This window comes from Falco naumanni, chromosome 4, assembly GCF_017639655.2.
Source record: "Falco naumanni isolate bFalNau1 chromosome 4, bFalNau1.pat, whole genome shotgun sequence".
Taxonomy (NCBI): Eukaryota; Metazoa; Chordata; class Aves; order Falconiformes; family Falconidae; genus Falco; species Falco naumanni.
This window is the reverse complement of record NC_054057.1, coordinates 65,710,240-65,727,482: the sequence shown is the minus strand read 5'-3', so window position 1 is coordinate 65,727,482 and position 17,243 is coordinate 65,710,240. Positions and strand designations below refer to the sequence as shown.

Below are 17,243 nucleotides of genomic sequence, written 5' to 3'. Positions count from 1 at the left end.
TCCCCGCGACCCCCCCCCTGCCACGGGCACAGCGGCGGCACCGGGCTCCCTGTGTGGCCTGGCCCCTGCTATGACCCACCATCCCCGGCACAGCCCACCATCCCTGCCATGGCCCCTACCATGGCCCACCAACCATCCCCAGCATGGCCCCCGCCATGGTCCACCATCCCCGGCATATCCCACCATCCCTGCCATGGCCCACCAGCCACCCCCAGCATAGCCCCTGGCATGGCTCACCATCCCCAGCACAGCCCACCATCCCTGGGCCATGGCCCACCACCCCCAGCATGGCCCCCACCATGGCCCACCGACCATCCCCAGCACATCCCCCACCATGGCCCGGGCCATGGCCCACCAACCATCCCCAGCATGGCCCACCACCCCCAGCATGGCCCACCACCCCCGGCACAGCCCCTGCCATGGCCCACCATCCCCACCATGGCCCGCTGCCACAGCATGGCCTACTGGACCCAGCATGGCCCACCCCCACGCCATAGCACCCCACCCCCAGTATGGCCCACCACCACCAGCACAGCCCACCACCATGGCACAGCTCACGGCCCCAGCCTTCTGGAAAGCAGCAGAACACCAGCCAGGCTGGTTAGGGAGACTCAAGGCAGAAATAACTTGTCAGAAGCCACCCGGGGGGGGTGAACTCGCTCTGCCATGGAGGCCCGGCCCCTCTCCCCCAGTAGCCACCACACCAGTATTTACCAGTGGGGAAATGGAGGCGCATGGTACCAGCGATTTGTCTGTGGGGCTCAGAGCTGGGCCGGGCGGGGGTCAAGCGGGTGAGGGGCACCCACACCTCCTGCGAATCACCTGCTGCTGCCCCAGCCTCGGCTTTTCAAAGGAAGGAGCCTCCATCCGCAGCAGGTGAGGCTGTGTCGGGATGACAGTGAGCCACCAAGCCCTTCAAGGAGAAATCCCATTAAGCGGAGCCAGAAGCTCCAGCCCAGTGAGACAGGATGATCCAGGAATGCCTCATCGCTTGTGAAAGGAGAGATGGGAGAGAGCCTGGAAAGCTCTGGGGCAGTGCAGGGAGCCTGCTAGACGGTGTAGAGAACAGTGCCCAAGGGGGAGTCATCCTTGGCCCCAAGGAAGGCCAACGGAAAGAATACAAAAGTCATGTTTCACAGGAGTCTTTTAAAAAAAACAAACACTTTATTTTTAAATACGGTGCCACAACAAGGTGATGCTGCTGCCTCCTCCCTACAGCATCCCAGCAGAGCGAGCCCCAGAGCAGAGCCCACCACCGTGCCTTGCCAACATACCGGGGGCAGCAAGCAGGAGACCAATGCCCCAGCACCGCTGAGTTCTGGGGGCAAGCAGCTGCTGGCCCCAGGAAACCTGAACAATTGATAAAAAGCTTTTAAACAGCGCGAGACACCAGGAGATCAACAGCCTTCCCTCTGGCAGAAATATGGAACTGACACAGGGTGCTTTACAAGGCACCCGGGGAGGGCTTGCGCTGAGCATCCCCACCCACGCCTCTGCCAGCCAGCTCCCTGCCTCCCACAAATGCTAGAAAAGCAAGCTATCTTTCCCCAAAAAAAGAAAGCATTTTTATCTTTATGATATAGATAAACCTATTTTATGTAACTTCAGCTGTAATAGAGAAGGCTCTGTAGAAAGACCATGCGCGCAGACACACGCTGAATAACGTTATTTCCCTGCCTTATAATTCTCATCCCATGCCTGCTCAACTCACAAACTGGGAAAACAAAATAATCTACAATAAACCATTCATTTCTGTCCCGACCTGCAGGACTCCACATGGAAAAACTACCTGAAATTGGTCCAGGCTGATCTTGGCTATACTTTTGCTTCCCCATGTAGGAAGGAGCAGCTTGGTTAACTGGGATGCCCACTCAGCTCCCAGTTAGCAGCACTGGAAATGGTGCCGATGATCCCTGCACACCCTGAAGCAGCCCCTCTGAGAACAGGGACCCCCAAATTCACCTGTCATAGTGGATCCGAGCTCACCCCCAAAGCTCAGCACCCCAAACGAGTCCCTCCAACCCTGCGAAGGACCTAAACCCCCCACCGCTGCCTCCCAGATCGACTTAATGGATCGCCAAGACTGACCTCATCTCCCCCCGCCCAGGCACAAGTTCCTGACCCCACTGCAGAGAAGCGAGGGGGATTTGTCCAGCCACTTGTCCCTGGGGCGCCCGGCTGATGCTCCCTCTGCCTCCTGGCACGGCTCACACTCAATGTGAGCACACAAACCAAATGCTCCAATGTAAGTTCTGGAGGGGAACAACCTGGGGACATGTCTCAGGCATGTGGCAGGGTTGTCACAGCACCTCAGGTCCCCACGTGGGACAAGGGGCAGCACGGAGGGACATGCCAGCACAGCCCTTGCTCCACGTTTTTGCTCCTCTCCTGCCCAGGGAGAGCCAGGCAGAGGGATGCCACCAATCTGGGCTGAGCCTGCCCCCCCCCCCCCCCTCCCCCCAGCCCCTTACTGCCACTGGGTGACAGTGGGGACCTGCTCCCTGCACTGGGGAGACCTCGCACTGTTCTGGCCTTCCCCGACACAGCAGGGATGGGATGGAGGATGTGACCCAGAAATGTGGCTCCAAACCTGCCACGGGAGATGTTCCTGGTTTGCTCACTGGGGCAGGAGGGCAGATCCAACCCTGGGGTGGCTGGGGTGTCCCCAAAACCTCATCCCCACCCACCAGCCAAGTTCCAGCAGCAGGCGAAGCAGCTCCTGAGGGGAGTGGGTCCCTGCCACCCCACAGCCAATTCCCACCCTGTGATCAACCCGCATGCCAGATGAATCAGATGGAGGTTTTTTGGGGGAAAAGAGCCAAAAAAAGGGAAAGCAGCCAGAGATCCTGGTGTGGCAGGAGCCTCCTGCCTTGCAGACCCCTGCTCCCTGCTTGTTATTTTGCATCACTGTATAAAAGCACCTCCTGGGGCAAGTTTCTGCTCCCCGTGGTGGGGGTTACAGATTTTCTCTGCATCCACACAGGAATTTTTCCATTGTCCCAGCACAGTCCTGATACGAGGTGCCAGCCAGGGGTTTGTCAATTTGCTGAAAGAAACGGAGTGGTGGGAGAACAGTGGCTTCTCCAGAGCTGCTAGAACTTCCTTGCGCAGGATTGTCTCTTTGCAGGGACGGGCTGTTTGGTGCGCAGGGCAATACCCGTCCTGGTTCCACCCCACACGGCTCCCGCCATGCTCCACAGCCTCCCTGGGAGACCTCCCCAGCCCCACTGCTGCCTCCCACTCACCCCCAGCCCTGCCATGGCCATGGGTGCTCTGTGACACCCCAAAACCCCATCCACATCCAGCGATGGCCCAGCTGCTGCATCCCTTGCTGCCCAGCCCCAACCCACTGGGTATCAGCCAGCCCAGGGGGAGATGCTCCAGGTCCCCAAGAGTGCTCCCAACTCCCCACCCCAGGTGGTCCCAGCTCCCCAGAGTGCTCCAGCACCCCAGGGGGATGCTCTGTCCCATCAGGGAAATGCTTCAGCTCCCCAGGGGTGCTCCCAGCCCCCCCAGGACTCGGCCCCTGGCCCTGGGTGCGTGGTCCCACGTGTGCAGTCCAGGCGTCGTCACCGCAGGGCTGTGGCAGCCCGTGGGCCTCCCTTCACCGTCCCAGCCTCCAGGCATCGCTCAGGCATAGGATGACAAAGGGAAGCTCACAGGGGGCAGGGGGCCGCGGCCCCACACTCCTCCAGCCGAGCACTCCTGCAGACGGAGGAGAGAAGTAAGCCAGGAGGGGAGGGAAGGGGGCAGGAGCCTGGGGGGGCTGGGGGATCCCCAGCCTGCGCTGCAACTGTAGGAGGTGAAAACCAGCCCATGGATCTCCCCAGCGTGACCCACCAGCCCTGGCGCTGCTTGTTCCCAACTTGGGGATGCGGTGGGCGTGCAGGGTGGGAGCAGGGCCATGCACCCAGGCGGTGCTGGCGTGTGCAGGTGGCTGTGGATGAACGTGTGGGTTTGCCTGTGCAAACCCAAGGGGGTGAAGAGTGCAGCACCGAAAGGGCAGCACGGGGGTACACAAGCAGGGTCGCACATACACATGTGTGTGCACACATGCCTGTATCAGGGTATGCATGTGTGCATGCACAACTGTGTGTGTGCGTGTGTGTGGCCGTGAATGCATGCACAAGCCTATGCAGGTGTGCGTGTGCGCAGGTCACCGTGTGCTCAGGTGTCAGTGTACAAATGTGAATACCTGTGTGCACGTCTGCAGGCACATGCATCTGTGTGCGCACACGTGTGTCTGCACATACATGTGTGTAGCTGTCTGCACACGTACGCGCGTGGTGCACAGCTGGGTGGGTCCAGCCCATGGTTGCCCACCCGCAAAGGCCAGGCTCAGGTACCCTTCCCAGGACTTAACCTTGCCCAGGGGGACCTTGGGGACCACTGGGCACCCGCCACCCCCCAGCCAGCAGCGCAGGGTGGTGGGTGCCCCCCACGCTCCCTCCTCCCTGGGACGTGATGCCACACTTGATGCCTCTCACCAAGGAAGCGCTGGCCGGTGTCTGGGTGCAGCTGCAGGCACGCTGGGATGCTCGCAGCCCCTGTGCTGCTTGAGGAGCAGGGACAGACGGGCTCTGCTCCCCTAGACCCGCTGCCATCCCTGCCCCCAGCTGTCCCCCACCAGCCCCAGGTCGCTGCCTCACTCACCTGGCAGGGCAGAGCCAAGGGCTGCTGCCAGCGCATCCTCTCCTCTTCTTGTCCTTTCCTGTCCCCTTCCCTCCATCTTAGCCAGCGCTGTGCAGAGCCCCTCACCCTGCCATCCTTTCTCCAGCACCCTCCCCTCTCCCCAGCCCGACCACAGATGGGATCCTTCCCCTCTGCCCTTTTATACCATCTTTGCTCATATGACAAGCACGTGAAAAACCAGAGCAAAGCTTGGAAAAAAGCTCCTTAAGACGCTTTAATTCAGTTTCCTGGATCCCATGACTGAGCTCGGCCTCTGAACAGGGTCTCATGACTGCGGGACGCAGGCCCCGGCCATCAAAAGCCTCATTTATGCCCCAAAAGAGACTTAAACCCCTCCTGGCGAGTCACCCAGTGAGCCCGACGTCCCCCATGCCGGGCCTCGGCCACAGTCCCATCTGCACCAGTGTGGTACCTCTGCCGAGGGCTCATGGCAGCAGGAATCCCCCCTGTAGGACCCCTGGGACATCCTGCACGTTGCCCCCTCTCACAGCCATTGCACACGGGCACACGTGGGCACACACCAAAGCCCCCAGCCCAGCCACGTGCCTGCGACTGCGACGGCAGCAGGAGCTGCCTGTGCTCCCGCTCTTCTGGCTGGGGACTTCAAAAGAACCTGGGGGGACGCCAGCACTGTCCCCTCTACTGCGGCTGCTGGAGGGACTCTGGGACACTGCCTTTGCCGTGCTGAGACCGAGGTTTTGGCAGAGCCCCCCTCCAGGCACCAAGCGCCATCCAGGTCTGGCCCCCACCCAGCCCCCTTCCCACCCTGTCCCTTCCTGGCACTCCCAGCCGTGCCACCAGCAGTGGGGACAGAAGCACCATCCCAGTGGTTTGCAGCCAGTCTGGCCCCACTGGTGGGGGATGCTGCGCGCAGGACCCCCGGGGCAGGTCTGGCTCATGCCTTCTGGGGACCCTGCAGCTCACGTATGGATTAGTGCTTCTCCCTCCCTCCTCGCTCCAGCTGCTGGTGCCCAGGTGAGGATGGAGCCTCAGCTCTCCCTGGCCAGGAGCAGGGAAGGATCCAGACCTAAAAAGCCCGGATCCCTAACAACAACGGATCACAGCCGTGCATCATGGAGGCAGCAGCCAGCAATGGTCGGCTCACCGGGATCCGATACACGCAAACTGCATCTAAATTTTGAATATCAGGCTGAGCTTTTCTGTCTTTTTGCCTTTTTTTTTTCCCTATAAACTGAGACACGATAAATACAAACTCAAGCCACCACGACATCGCCCTGAACCCAAGCACCAGCTCTGAGACGTCCTGCCGGCAGTGCAGAGCTGCTCTAAAGCATCCGCAGCTCGACAGGAAACAGGCAGCAGTAAGAGGATAAAAATACCCTCGGTGCAAACAAAACATCTCTATGTCGGGATTAGGACACCGTGGGCTGCTCCAGCTCCACTAATCGGGGCCGGGGCCGGAGGGGAACTGGGCTGGGTGACCATGGTGGCTTTGGCTTCCAGCACACGTGTGAGCTGAAGGCTCTAAAATCACCCCGTGCCAGGGATGGGAGGGGAGCACTGGGGGATGCTCAGGGAGCAGCCAGACATCCCAGCTCCTGGACCCTGAACCCCCTCTGCAAAAACCCCAGCACCCAAATCCTCTTCTGGCTTCTGCAGAGCCCCAGTGCCGAGGGGCCCCCCTCCTCACCGCAGCACCCTACCTCGGTCCTGGGGGGAAGGTGAGGGGTGTGGGGAGCTGGGGGTCCCATGCCCCACCCCCCGTGGCTGCCACCCACAAACAATAGGTGCATTTGAGCGCTCGTCAAATGCAAGGCCCCACCACAGGCCCCTGAGCCCCCCACCCCCACCCCCAAGAGCCGCCTAAGGAGATTATCGCTCCTCACATGAGCCTGTGGGCCCCACGGGGGAGGAGGGGACACGGGGGCAACAGGGACAGGGAGGGGGGAACCGGTTTCCTGAGAGCCCCACGAGGGTCCCTGTGGGCGCGGGAAGGGACAGAGGGATGCTCTGCTCTTTGGCAAAGGCAAGGGATGCAGGAAACACACGGACACTCTGAACAGCTCTTTCCGGGGTGATTTCGGAGCAGCCGTCGACCCCCAAAAGCACAAAGCCGAGCGCCCTGCCGCTCTGTGGGGCAAACACCCCGTCTGCTGGCAGAGGCCAAGGCGGGATGCCCCCGTGCCTGCCTCTGTGGCCAGCACACACCAGGAATCACGGAGTCCCCTGGGAGCCCGGGGCACAGCTGGGCACAGAGTAGGTCAAAACAAAGCTGTGCTCACCCCAGGGTCACCCTGCCTGCTCAGGACCACGCTGTGTGCCTCGCCATGCTGGCCCTGGCACACCGGCAGACCATGGGGATGTCCCCCTTCCCCTCCCTGCAGCACACCCGAGGCCCCACGCTCCTGCTCCTAGGAGGCTGAGACCTCCTAGGTCCTCCACCTCCCATGGGAACCCCTAATGAAACAGGGCAGGGGCTGGCGGGGGAACAGGCCCCCATTGTCCCCACAGCCCGATTCAAAGAAGCAGACCTTTGCAGCCCAATCCCAGGAGCCCAAGGGCTCCCTCCACATCTGTTGGCACCCTGGGGCTGCCCAGTCCCCAGAGGAGGGTGACAAGCGTCAGGGATCTGGCCAAGTGCAATTCAGCAGAGACATCGGCCAGCGGGGAAAGCCAAGGGGCCGGAGCCACATGGGCTGGGGCTGGTCCCCCCAGCAGGGTGATGGGGAGGCAGCCCCAGGTGTACCCAGGGAAAGGGTGCACACGGGTAAAACGTTAAACCTCTGCTCTTTATTTGGTGCCTGGTTTCCTTGCCCCGTTTCCCCGAGCGCACTGCCTGCGAGCGAGATGGAGAAGGTTTTCTAGGGATGACCTGAACGCGGGGAGCGCTCTGAGAAGGCAGAGCAGGGCCAGGCTGGAGGGGGTGTGGGGCAGGGGGCACCTCCTCCACGTATCCCCAAACTCCCCTTGGGACACAGACACTAGGCACCCCACCGCCACCAGCGCTGATCCCGGGAAAGCGCCATTGAGAGCAGGAACTGCCACCTCCTCCGTCCCGCCCCGCAGCAATGGCGGGGAGGGGGCTGGGCCCCCAGCCCCTCTCCAACTCGCCTTATTGCTATAGTCAGAGCAGCAGAGCGGCCAGGAGGAATTCAGGAGTTCGCTGGTTTAGGAGGGGGGATGAGGACACATCCGAAGCCAAGGGTACACCATCAGGTGGGTGGGCTCTCATCTTTCTGAGGAAGGGGGAAGGAGCTGCCGTCTCTTGCCAGCCCGGCCGGTGGTGCCAGCAGCGCCGGGGCTGACACCGGGAGGGAGGAGAGTTGTGCTTGTGTCCAAGAGGAAAATGCACCATCTGCTCCAGGGCGTCCTGCCCTCTCCCGAGCCCGGAGCTGAGGTTGTACAAACTCATTGCACCTCCAGCAGCAGGGATTGGGGAGGGACACTGGGAAGAGAACTGGAGAAACAGGCAGAAACCCCCTGCCCTGCTAGTTACGTTGGCTGGGCAGCTCCTGGGAGATGAATTTTCGAAGGCGCTCGAGGTACTGGCTGTAGAGTTCAATGTCATTGTGCCCGGCCCCATCCACCCACAGCGGCTCCACAGCCTTGGGGCAGCGTTCAAAGAGCGCCAGGCCATGGGAGAAGTCGATGACTTCATCCTCCGTGCCGTGGATGATGAGGACGGGAGAGGTGATTTTGGAGATCTTCTCGATGCTGCAAAGAAAGTGGGTGAAGAAGAGATGAGAGGCAGGGTAAGTACAGGGATCATGGCACTCCCTCCTGCCGCCCCCCCCAAACATATTCCCTCGGGGAGAGGGACCAGGAAATGCTCTTCGATCACAGCAGAGCATGGGGACATGGAGCTTCTGCCAAGGATGACCTCCAGGACAAGATCTTCCCTGACATGACAGACAAGGACCAGACACAACAGCCCCATGGGACCCAGGCAGGGCTGACAGAAACCGCTGCAGGACAGCGTGGATGCAGGCCCTCCCCGCTCAGGATCAGCCATGCCAGGCTTTGAGGAGTGGAAGCACGGCTGTTCTCAGCCCGGCCCCGGAGGCCACGTGAGGCCAGGGGGACGTAGAGCGTGGGCTGGTGGCTCCCTGCCACGGCTTCTGGCTCGGGGACCGTCTCTCGGGCCCTGCTGGCCTGGCTACGAGGAAAAGGCAAAGCAGGAATTCATCCCACCTCAGTGCTGCTTTTCCATGCCACTGCCTCTGCCGTCTGCAGAAGGGGGGAAAAAAGCCCAAGAAATTACTCCTGGGGTGGAGAAGGGTCCCAGGGACACCTGGGATCACCCTTGTGATACACTACAAGGGGCCAGTGGCACAGCCCCAGAGCTGGCAGGCAAAGACACTGGACAGGATGGCCAGGAGGTGATGCCACCAGGGGACTTGGGGTGCACACACCATCAGGAGAAGGCACAGTGACCCCAGTGAGAGTTACAGCCCGCCAAGATGGGGTGAAATGCAAGGCAAGAGGATGCCGATGGGCACGTTTAAGCCCATCATTGGAAAGAGACCCAGTTTTCACCACAACCCCTCTTCACGGCCAGGGCTGGTGTCCAGGACAGAGCTGGTCTGGGCACTGACCCTCCAGAGCTGACCCTGTCCCTTCTCCTCGGGCCACTCACTTGGGGAAGGCATCAAACCAGTAGGTCTTCTTGGTCTCAGGGAAGGCGACTCTCATGCCAGAGGTGAGCGGGGAGTGGAGCACGATGGCAGCACACTCGTAGCGGGAGGCCAGATCAACTGTGGGCACTGTGCCGATGCTTTGTCCATATAAAATAATGTTCTCCGGGCTGATCCCATATCTGGAAGAGGGCAGGTCAGGTCAGCACCCAAGCACCAGAGTCACAGTGCCAGGAGATACAGCCCAGGGGATCACCCTGCTCTGGCCACAGCACCCTGCAAGGCTTGCTGGGGCCGGGGGGAACGGGGCTCTGTCCCCCCTGCCTTTCCCTCACAGCTGGACCCAAAGCAGCTGCCCTGCACCCCCGGCAGGACCAGGGAGCAGCCAGGGCTGAGCTGCCAGAGGAGCTGTGGGGGGTGTCAGGGCTCACCCTCGGCAGGAGCAGGGTTCCAGGCAGGCTCGCAGCCGCACAAGGCAGCCCCCAGTTCCTGGGTCACGCTGCGAGCCCGGCCACAGGGCAGGGGAGGCAGAGCCCATCATGGGGCTGCACCTTGAACCTGGCTGGGGAACCAGGGCTGAGCACAGCCTGGGGAGAGCCTGGGAACAGCAAGATGGGGAGCACAGCTTGTGCCAGCACCTCCAAGCAAGGTCATACCCCTGCAGCATCCCAGCCCCTCCAGGTCCCCCAGCCTGCTCCCCTGCAGCTGCTTTCCAGCCACCCCTTGCCATTATGAGTGGCCCGGGTTCCCTCTCTGGGAGATTTCCTGTTTTCCAGACTGCTGGACCACAGGGTTTTCCTGGCGGCAGCATGGACATCCTCCCTTCCCCTGCCCGGCACCCAGCTCACCGCGTCCGCAGCGCCTGCCACGCAGCATCGATGTCGGAGTAGAGGTTCCTCTCGGAGGGCTTGCCCGTGCTCACGCCGTAGCCTGAGTAGTCATAGGAGAAGATGTTGCAGTTGATGCGGGTGCCCAGCCCGATATAGAAGCTGCTCATCTGCCCCAGGTCCACGGCGTTGCCATGTGAGAAGAGCACCGTGTATCTGCAGCACCGAGGAGAAACAGGCACAGCAGGTTAATCGTGGATTCTGCGGTGCTGCTGCACTGCCCAGCCCCACCAGCTCAGCTCAGGGATGGATGTGCCTGGGCAGCACCAGCTGGGACATCAGCTTGGGAGGCCAAAACCCAAACCCCAGGACATGAAGGGCCAACGCTCCTCTGGCCATCAAGGAGGGTCCTCGCAACGCCCCCAGTCCGATCCTGGAGATACCCAGACACACTCCTTGCCACCCAGGGCCAGGGGCTTGCTCCCAGCAGAAACAGGCAGCCCAAAGGCAGGATGATTCTGTTCAAGTTTCTGAGTCTATTTTTGGTAAAAAGCTCAGGATTTGGGGCCGTTTGCCCAATGGGGATTTCAAGTAAGAGTTCTGACAGCAGATTTTTTTCTCTCCTGAGTCTGGCAAGACACCAGGCACTGGGAGAGAAGTGAATTGTGGGAGTGACAAGGCACAAGAAATTTCCACCATAAGGGGAAAAACAATGTTAATCATAAAAATTAACACTAATAGCAGATTGATGGAAGCTTGGCTCTCTTCTGCTGGAGGGAGGGAGCAGGACCCGCTCCATGTTGAGCCCTCACAGTTGGTCCGAGGGAGGTCTGCGGCCAGGTTGAGCCTCTGTGTCCCAGCCTGGACACCGCAGGAAGGGAGGGGGTGGCAGGATGGGCTGGGGGTGGGGAAGACAGACAACAAGCGAGACCTGATGCCCCAGGGGGTTTGGCCAGATTCCCCCCAGCCTGGGGCTGTCCCTCCAGCCCTGCAGCCTGTGCTTAAACAGCCGCTCCTGCAGGCTGGCTGGGAGCGGGGCCAGCACTGAGCATCGCTGCAGCATGGCACAGGCAGGTGGATGTGCAGGCAGAGCAATCCTGCCACTGCTCTCCTCTCTCTGGGAACCCATGCAGGGACAGCAGACATCCCCATGGGCAGCCTGCAGAGCCCTCTAACATCTCTCCATCCCCTGCAAGAGCCATCCCCCTCGCCCCCAGCCCACTCAGTGGCTTCAGAGCCCTTGGTGAGCTGGGGGCTGCTCCAGGCTGCACTCCCCTGTGCAGGGGTCTCTGCGGATGCCGTTCCTTGGAAGGTGCATTGCTCCCAGGTGGATACCAGTGGGGGAGGCGGTCAGCTGGGGTGGTGCAGGCTTTGCGACCTGGCCTCCCTCTGCACCTGAGCCCCCAAGCTGTGCCACTGGCTCGGGGAGCAGCTCCCAAGCCCCCTCCCGTCCCCTCGTGCTTGGTCACCAGCAGCCGGGAGGTGGTCTCCACCTCACACCCCAGGCTGCCCCTCTCCAGCTTCCCAGTTTTCAGACCCACGGGAGTGACCAGAAGCAGGTTGTGCCTAAACCCCTCCTGGCTTTCCTCCTATTGCCCTTCCCCTTGAGGAATCAAACATGCTCGTGAATGAGACTAAAAATGCAGCCCCGGTTGCCCGCAGGGGTCTCCTGGCTGGCACAGGCTCCTGCCCATCCACATGGTCGCTGCAGGGCTGGGGATGGAGGCTGGGGTGCAGACCCCCCTGGTGCTCACCAAGATGCTCACTGCACAGCTGGAGCATGGTGTATCACTGGCGTGTCATCAGGAGGGATCTGCGGGACTGCCTAAGGAATCCCTACATCCCTGTAGCCTCCGGCTTTGCCTCCACTCCCTGCTTAACCCCATTCCCGGCTGCAGCCACAAGCCAGACTGGTCGCAGGAGCTGAGCTCACCCGCCCCGCAGGATGCCTCTAAACCCCCATGGCAGGGCCGGCTCCTTCAGTGAGGCGCCAGGTCGGGCTGGGTCGAGGAGGTGGTGCTCAGCTGAAGGAGAGGAGCGGGCAGGATGGCACGCTGCCTCACCAGCACCTCACCAGCCTGGTACCAAGCGGCTGGGGTCAAACAGCCAGGCTGGTACATCCAGGGGCAACTCACCTGGCACCTGGCACGCAGCGGACGTACATGCAGCCAACGCGGTTCCCCCGACTGCTTTTGGTGACGAACACCTCGATGTTGTCCAGCTCCCGCTGGGAGTACTGGAAATCCGCCCGGTCCTTCAAGTGCAGCTTCCACCGCCCCGCAGCGCCGCCTCGCAGGGAGCCCGTGCTGGTGCTGCCCACGGGCTCTGGCTCGGGGACCACGGCATAGGTGGGCTCTGGGGGCAAGAAGGCCAGTTTGGCAGCGATGCGGCTGGGGCAGGGGGGACAGCAGAAGAGGCAGCAGAGTTGGCTGATCGACAGCCCGTTCATGACGGCAGCGAGGCAAAAGGCAGCCGCGTCTGGAGCGAGGGAGGATCCAAATCGGACAGAGGCCGGGAACGACGACAGCCTGGAGAGGCCCCGTCCTCAGCTGGCCCTCGGCACAGCTGCTGCCAGCAGCCCACTGTGGGCCGGGGTGCTGGTCGGGGCTGGGGTGGCCGCCATCCGTCCGTCTGCGGGCAGCAGCGGTGGCCTGTGGGCAGGACACAAAGCAGTGAGGGCTCTGCGCTGGGCACCCCCCAGGCACGCGTGACCCACAGCCGGGGACAAACACGCACCTCCCCAGCACACCCATGCGCTGGCGAGCACAGGCACCGCACCGCCTCTAGCCGAGGGGCGCACCGTCCCATCCCTCCCCTCCCCCAGCCCCCACACTCACACTGAACCCACGCAGCCCCCCAAAACCAAGCCTCCTTCAACACTTCCCAGCCCCCGCACCAGGCCCACGCTGAGGAGGCGAGGATGGTGGGCGCAGGATGATCGCACACATACACACGCTCCACAACAGCCGCGTAGTCGGTGGGATGAAGGATGCAGCCCCCCCAGGACCCCCCAACCGCCGGCACAGGCCCAGCCACACTGGCGTGCAGCAGGAGCGCTGAGCTCCCAAAGAAAAAGGGGAGGGGGAAGAAAGGGGAGAGGAGAGGGAAAAAAAAAAAAAAAAAAGCAACTATTTTCTGCAAGTTTGGGCACAGGCTCGCACTGAGGAATGTCAAACCAGCCCACACCCCGAGGAATTTGCTCCATCTGCTTCTGAAGGGCTGGGAAAGGGGAGGAAAGGGTGGAGGGGGGCTGCCCGCCCAGCGGGAGGAGAAGGCAGGCGGCACCAAAATATGCCAAAATATTCAGAGCGAAGGGATGCCCCGCACCACGGCCCTGCTGCAGGCCCTGCACTGGGGGGGCCAGGGCTGGGCTGGGCTGGGGTCCCCCTCCTGCTGGTGCCCACAGTGGTGCTGGGGCCGGCACACAGCAGCCCCGTGTCTCCCCCAGTTTGGTGGAAGTGGACGGGGTGTCCGGCGGCCGCACACCTGCACGGGCACGTCCCGGCGTGGGTCCACGCAGGCAGAGCAGGCAGCTGCCGGCAGCGCAGGCGCTGTGGGTCACACTCATGCCGTGTGTCACGCTTGTGCCGGGCCAAACCCCAGCACCCATGGGGCTGGCACCCCCGTGGGCAGGTACCCCTGGGGGGCTGGCACCCCTGGGGGCCAGGTTACTCTCGTGGGGCTGGCACCCCCGTGGGTCTGGCATCCCTGAGGGCAGGTTACCCCAGTGGGCAGGTACCCTTGTGGGGCTGGCACCCCTGGGGGCAGGTTACCCCCACGGGCAGGTACCCCTGTGGGACTTGGCACCCTGTGGGCACATAACCCTGGGGGGCTGGCACCCCCGTGGGCACGTTACCCCCATGGGCAGGTACCCCTGGGGGGCTGGCACCCCCATGGGGCAGGCACCCCTGCCCTCGCCCCACAGCCAGCATGAGGGGCCAGATCCAGACCCCCACGTTAACCCCCCACATGGCGTGGGGCTGGCTCCATGCTACACACACCCCGCTGAGCGCCCTTCCCCCCCAGCACTCACTCCATGGCCAGAGCGGGAGGATCCACACTGCACCCACCCACTCACTTGACCTGAGCAGGCCACCCAACACGCTGACCCACATGGGATCCCCCCATCCAGTGACTGGTGGGTGCCCCCCACCCCACCAGTGACCAGTGTGGGCCTCTACCCTCCACTGACAGGCATGGGAACGCCCCACCCTACACACAGTGACTGGCATGGGCCTCCCACCCCCCATTGGCTGGGGAGAGGGGGGTCCCACACACACTGACCTGTGTGGGCCCCCCCTACTGAGTGAGTGACCCCCCCCCAAACATGCACACTGGCCCATATGTGCCTCCCCCCACCACCCTCCAGGCACAGGACCCCCCACCCCACACACACCAACTGGCATGGGTGTCCCCCACCATGGGCTGCTGTGGGAGGCCCCCCTAAATTGACCTGTGTGCCCCCCCTCCACTGACTGCTGTGGGACCCCCACCACTTACCAGTGGAGATCCCCACCCCTGCTGACCAGCGTGGGCCTCCCACCCCACTGCCAGGCATGGGACCCCCCACCCCACACTCGCTGTCCCCCCCACCCAGACTGCTGCAGGCCTCCTACACACCAGTGGTAACTGGTGTGGGACCCTCCTCAAACACATGCTGCCTCGTGGGACCACCGTGCCCCTCCATTGACCGGTTTGCCCCCCCTCCTCAAACACTGCCCTGCGTGGGCTCCCCCCCCCCGCCTCCACTGCCCCGTGTGGGCCTCCCCCCTCACTGCCCCATGTGGGACCCTCCCTCAAACCCACACGCCGCCGGGTGGGACCACCGCGGGCCCCCCCAGACTGGTTTTCCCTCCCCACACACACACACACAAACACTGACCTGCGTGCCCCCCCCCCCGCTGTAGGCCTCCCCACACCCCCCACCGCCCTGTGTGGGCCCCACTCCCTCCACTGACCCATACGCCCCCACTCCCCACACACGCTGACCCCCCCGCGCCCCCCCCCCCCGACAGCTGTGGGCCCCCAAACACAGACCCTGAGCGGTGTGGGGCCTCACCGCCCCACCGCGGGGCCCGACAACCCGCCGCCCCCAGCACACGCTCAGGCCCCCCCGCGTCCCCAGAGCCCGGCCGAGGCAGGGCCGTGCCCACCCCCCCCGTACCTGGGCATGCTCCGGCCCGGGCCCCCCCGCGCTCGGGGCTGCCGAAGGGACGGGCGGCCGCTGCGGTCCTCCGAGGCGGGGGCGGCGCTGCACAGCGGCCCGCCTGGCCCCGCCCGCTCCCGCCCGGAAGTGACGCCATCTCCCCGCCCCCGTTGCCAGGGGAACGGCGCGGCCTTGCCCGGGGCTGCCCGCCCCTGGTGGCCGCCGGCGCCAAGGCGGGGGTAGGCGGGCGAACCCACGCACGGAGCCCCCCACACGTCCCCCTCCCAACGCCCCCCGGGCTGGATAGGGGGAGCAGGGGGGCGGCTCGGGCCCGCGCCGGAGTCCCACCTGGGTCCCAGGCGCCAGCCCAAACCCCCTTTCCTTCCCCTCCCCGGGTCACAGGCCGCTCCAGGCCCCACTCCAGCCCTGCACACGCGGGTAGGTAAAGCAGCTCCCCCGCCACGGCCCCCTAGGGCTAAGGGAGAGTTTGGTCCTCTAAGGGGACAGGGGACAGCCTGCGCACCAGGGCGGTGGGGACAGAACCTGGGAGTCTGGGTGCCAGCACCGGGGGACTCCAACCCCCACCAGCAGCAGGCAAGGTTATTTATTATCCAGGGGGAAACTGAGGCACAGAGCCCCACAGCCACCTAGGAGAGTCCCGAGCTGAGCTTTTGCCGGCGTGCGACACATCCAGGCCCATAACAAACCATCCACAGCATCCAAGCAAACTAGACTGTATTAATATTTACACTTAGGAAGAGGAAGGAAATCAAGAGGAAAAGGTAGGTGGTGGAGAAGCAGGTGGCTGCCCTTTAGCTGCGTGGGCTTTCCCGTTGCATCCATGGAAGCTGCTTCCCGTCCCCAGGGGCTCGCAACCTTCATGTGAACACCAGGCAAAGGGGGGGGGTTGCAGTTTCTCCCGGCTTCCTCCCAGGGAGCGATGGCTCATTCTCAGCAAAAACCTCGACGGTGAAACAGCCTCGCCACGCAGCGCCACGCTCCCAGCCCGGGCGTATCCTAGCACTAAAACGTGCTGCCACTCGCGTGCTCCAGACGTGACACCAATATGCCCCAGAAGCAAAAACCTGAAGAAAAGGCTGGCAAGAGCCAGCTTCGCCTCCGCTCCGCACCAGCAGGGGATTTGCATTGGTTTTGGAGGTCTCGATCTTCCCAGTAACGCCGTATGATGGTAAGTGCCGCAGGGCACACACCACTTTGGCTGAAATCAGATGGGAAAAAGGAAACCTTTGGAATGACCCCACTGCAATCACTGTGGCAAAACTGCCACAAGCAGGGGAGGGAACTGGCCCTTGGAAGGAGCTGCCGTGATTTCCCCAGGCTGCCGGTTCAGCCCCTGCAGCTCCGCTCTCTTGTACGAGCCACCACTGAGGGAAACACTTCCAAAGCGTGGGACGGCCAGAAGTGGGCCAGAGGCTGTTGCTTTTCCCCTGGGACTCATTGGGGTTTCTCTGCTTGTGAGACTGCGAGCCCTGCGGCCACAGCCCCGCTCCTGGTGTTTCCAAGGAGGAAAGCCCCTCCAGGGCGGTCGCAGACCCCCGTGTGGTGCAGGTGGCCTTCGGTACCCCTCAGGAGCTGCCCGCCTGCCTTGCGCTGTGTGCTCAAGCTCCACGTTTTCCTTTCCAACAGCCCCAGAGCCCTCCACATGTCTTTCCTGGAGTGCTATCAAGCCTGGCATTTGGCTTTCCCCCCACCCCAGAGCCTTCCAGATGCCTTTTGGGGTGCTCGAGTCCTCTGAGCATGTTCACTGCACCCCAAAGCTCTCCATTTCCTTTCCCTTGCACCCTGAAGCCTTCCCTGAGTCTTCCAGCACCAAGAACTCTTCATGAGTCTTTCAGCAGACCCAGAGCTCTCCAAGTCCTTTCCTGGCTCCCCAGGGTTCTCCATGGGCTTCTCTGAAAGCCCCCACCTTGTGCTTCTGGGCACCCCGGGTCCCTCCTCTTGACTTTTCACGTGCCCTGCAGC

The 17,243-nt window shown here is 62.8% G+C and overlaps 1 protein-coding gene across 1 annotated transcript; it reads right to left on the bottom strand.

Annotated features, from left to right (window-relative positions):
- Positions 1-7,423: 7,423 nt before the first annotated feature.
- ABHD17A (abhydrolase domain containing 17A, depalmitoylase) lies at positions 7,424-15,387 on the bottom strand. The gene is made up of 5 exons (XM_040592878.1): positions 15,279-15,387; positions 12,250-12,765; positions 10,136-10,330; positions 9,290-9,469; positions 7,424-8,367 (listed from the first exon to the last, which is right to left on the bottom strand). The coding sequence occupies exons 2-5, from the start codon at positions 12,561-12,563 to the stop codon at positions 8,142-8,144; spliced, it is 915 nt and encodes a 304-aa protein (XP_040448812.1). The 5' UTR covers positions 12,564-12,765; positions 15,279-15,387; the 3' UTR covers positions 7,424-8,141.
- Between the last annotated feature and the right edge of the window lie 1,856 nt (positions 15,388-17,243).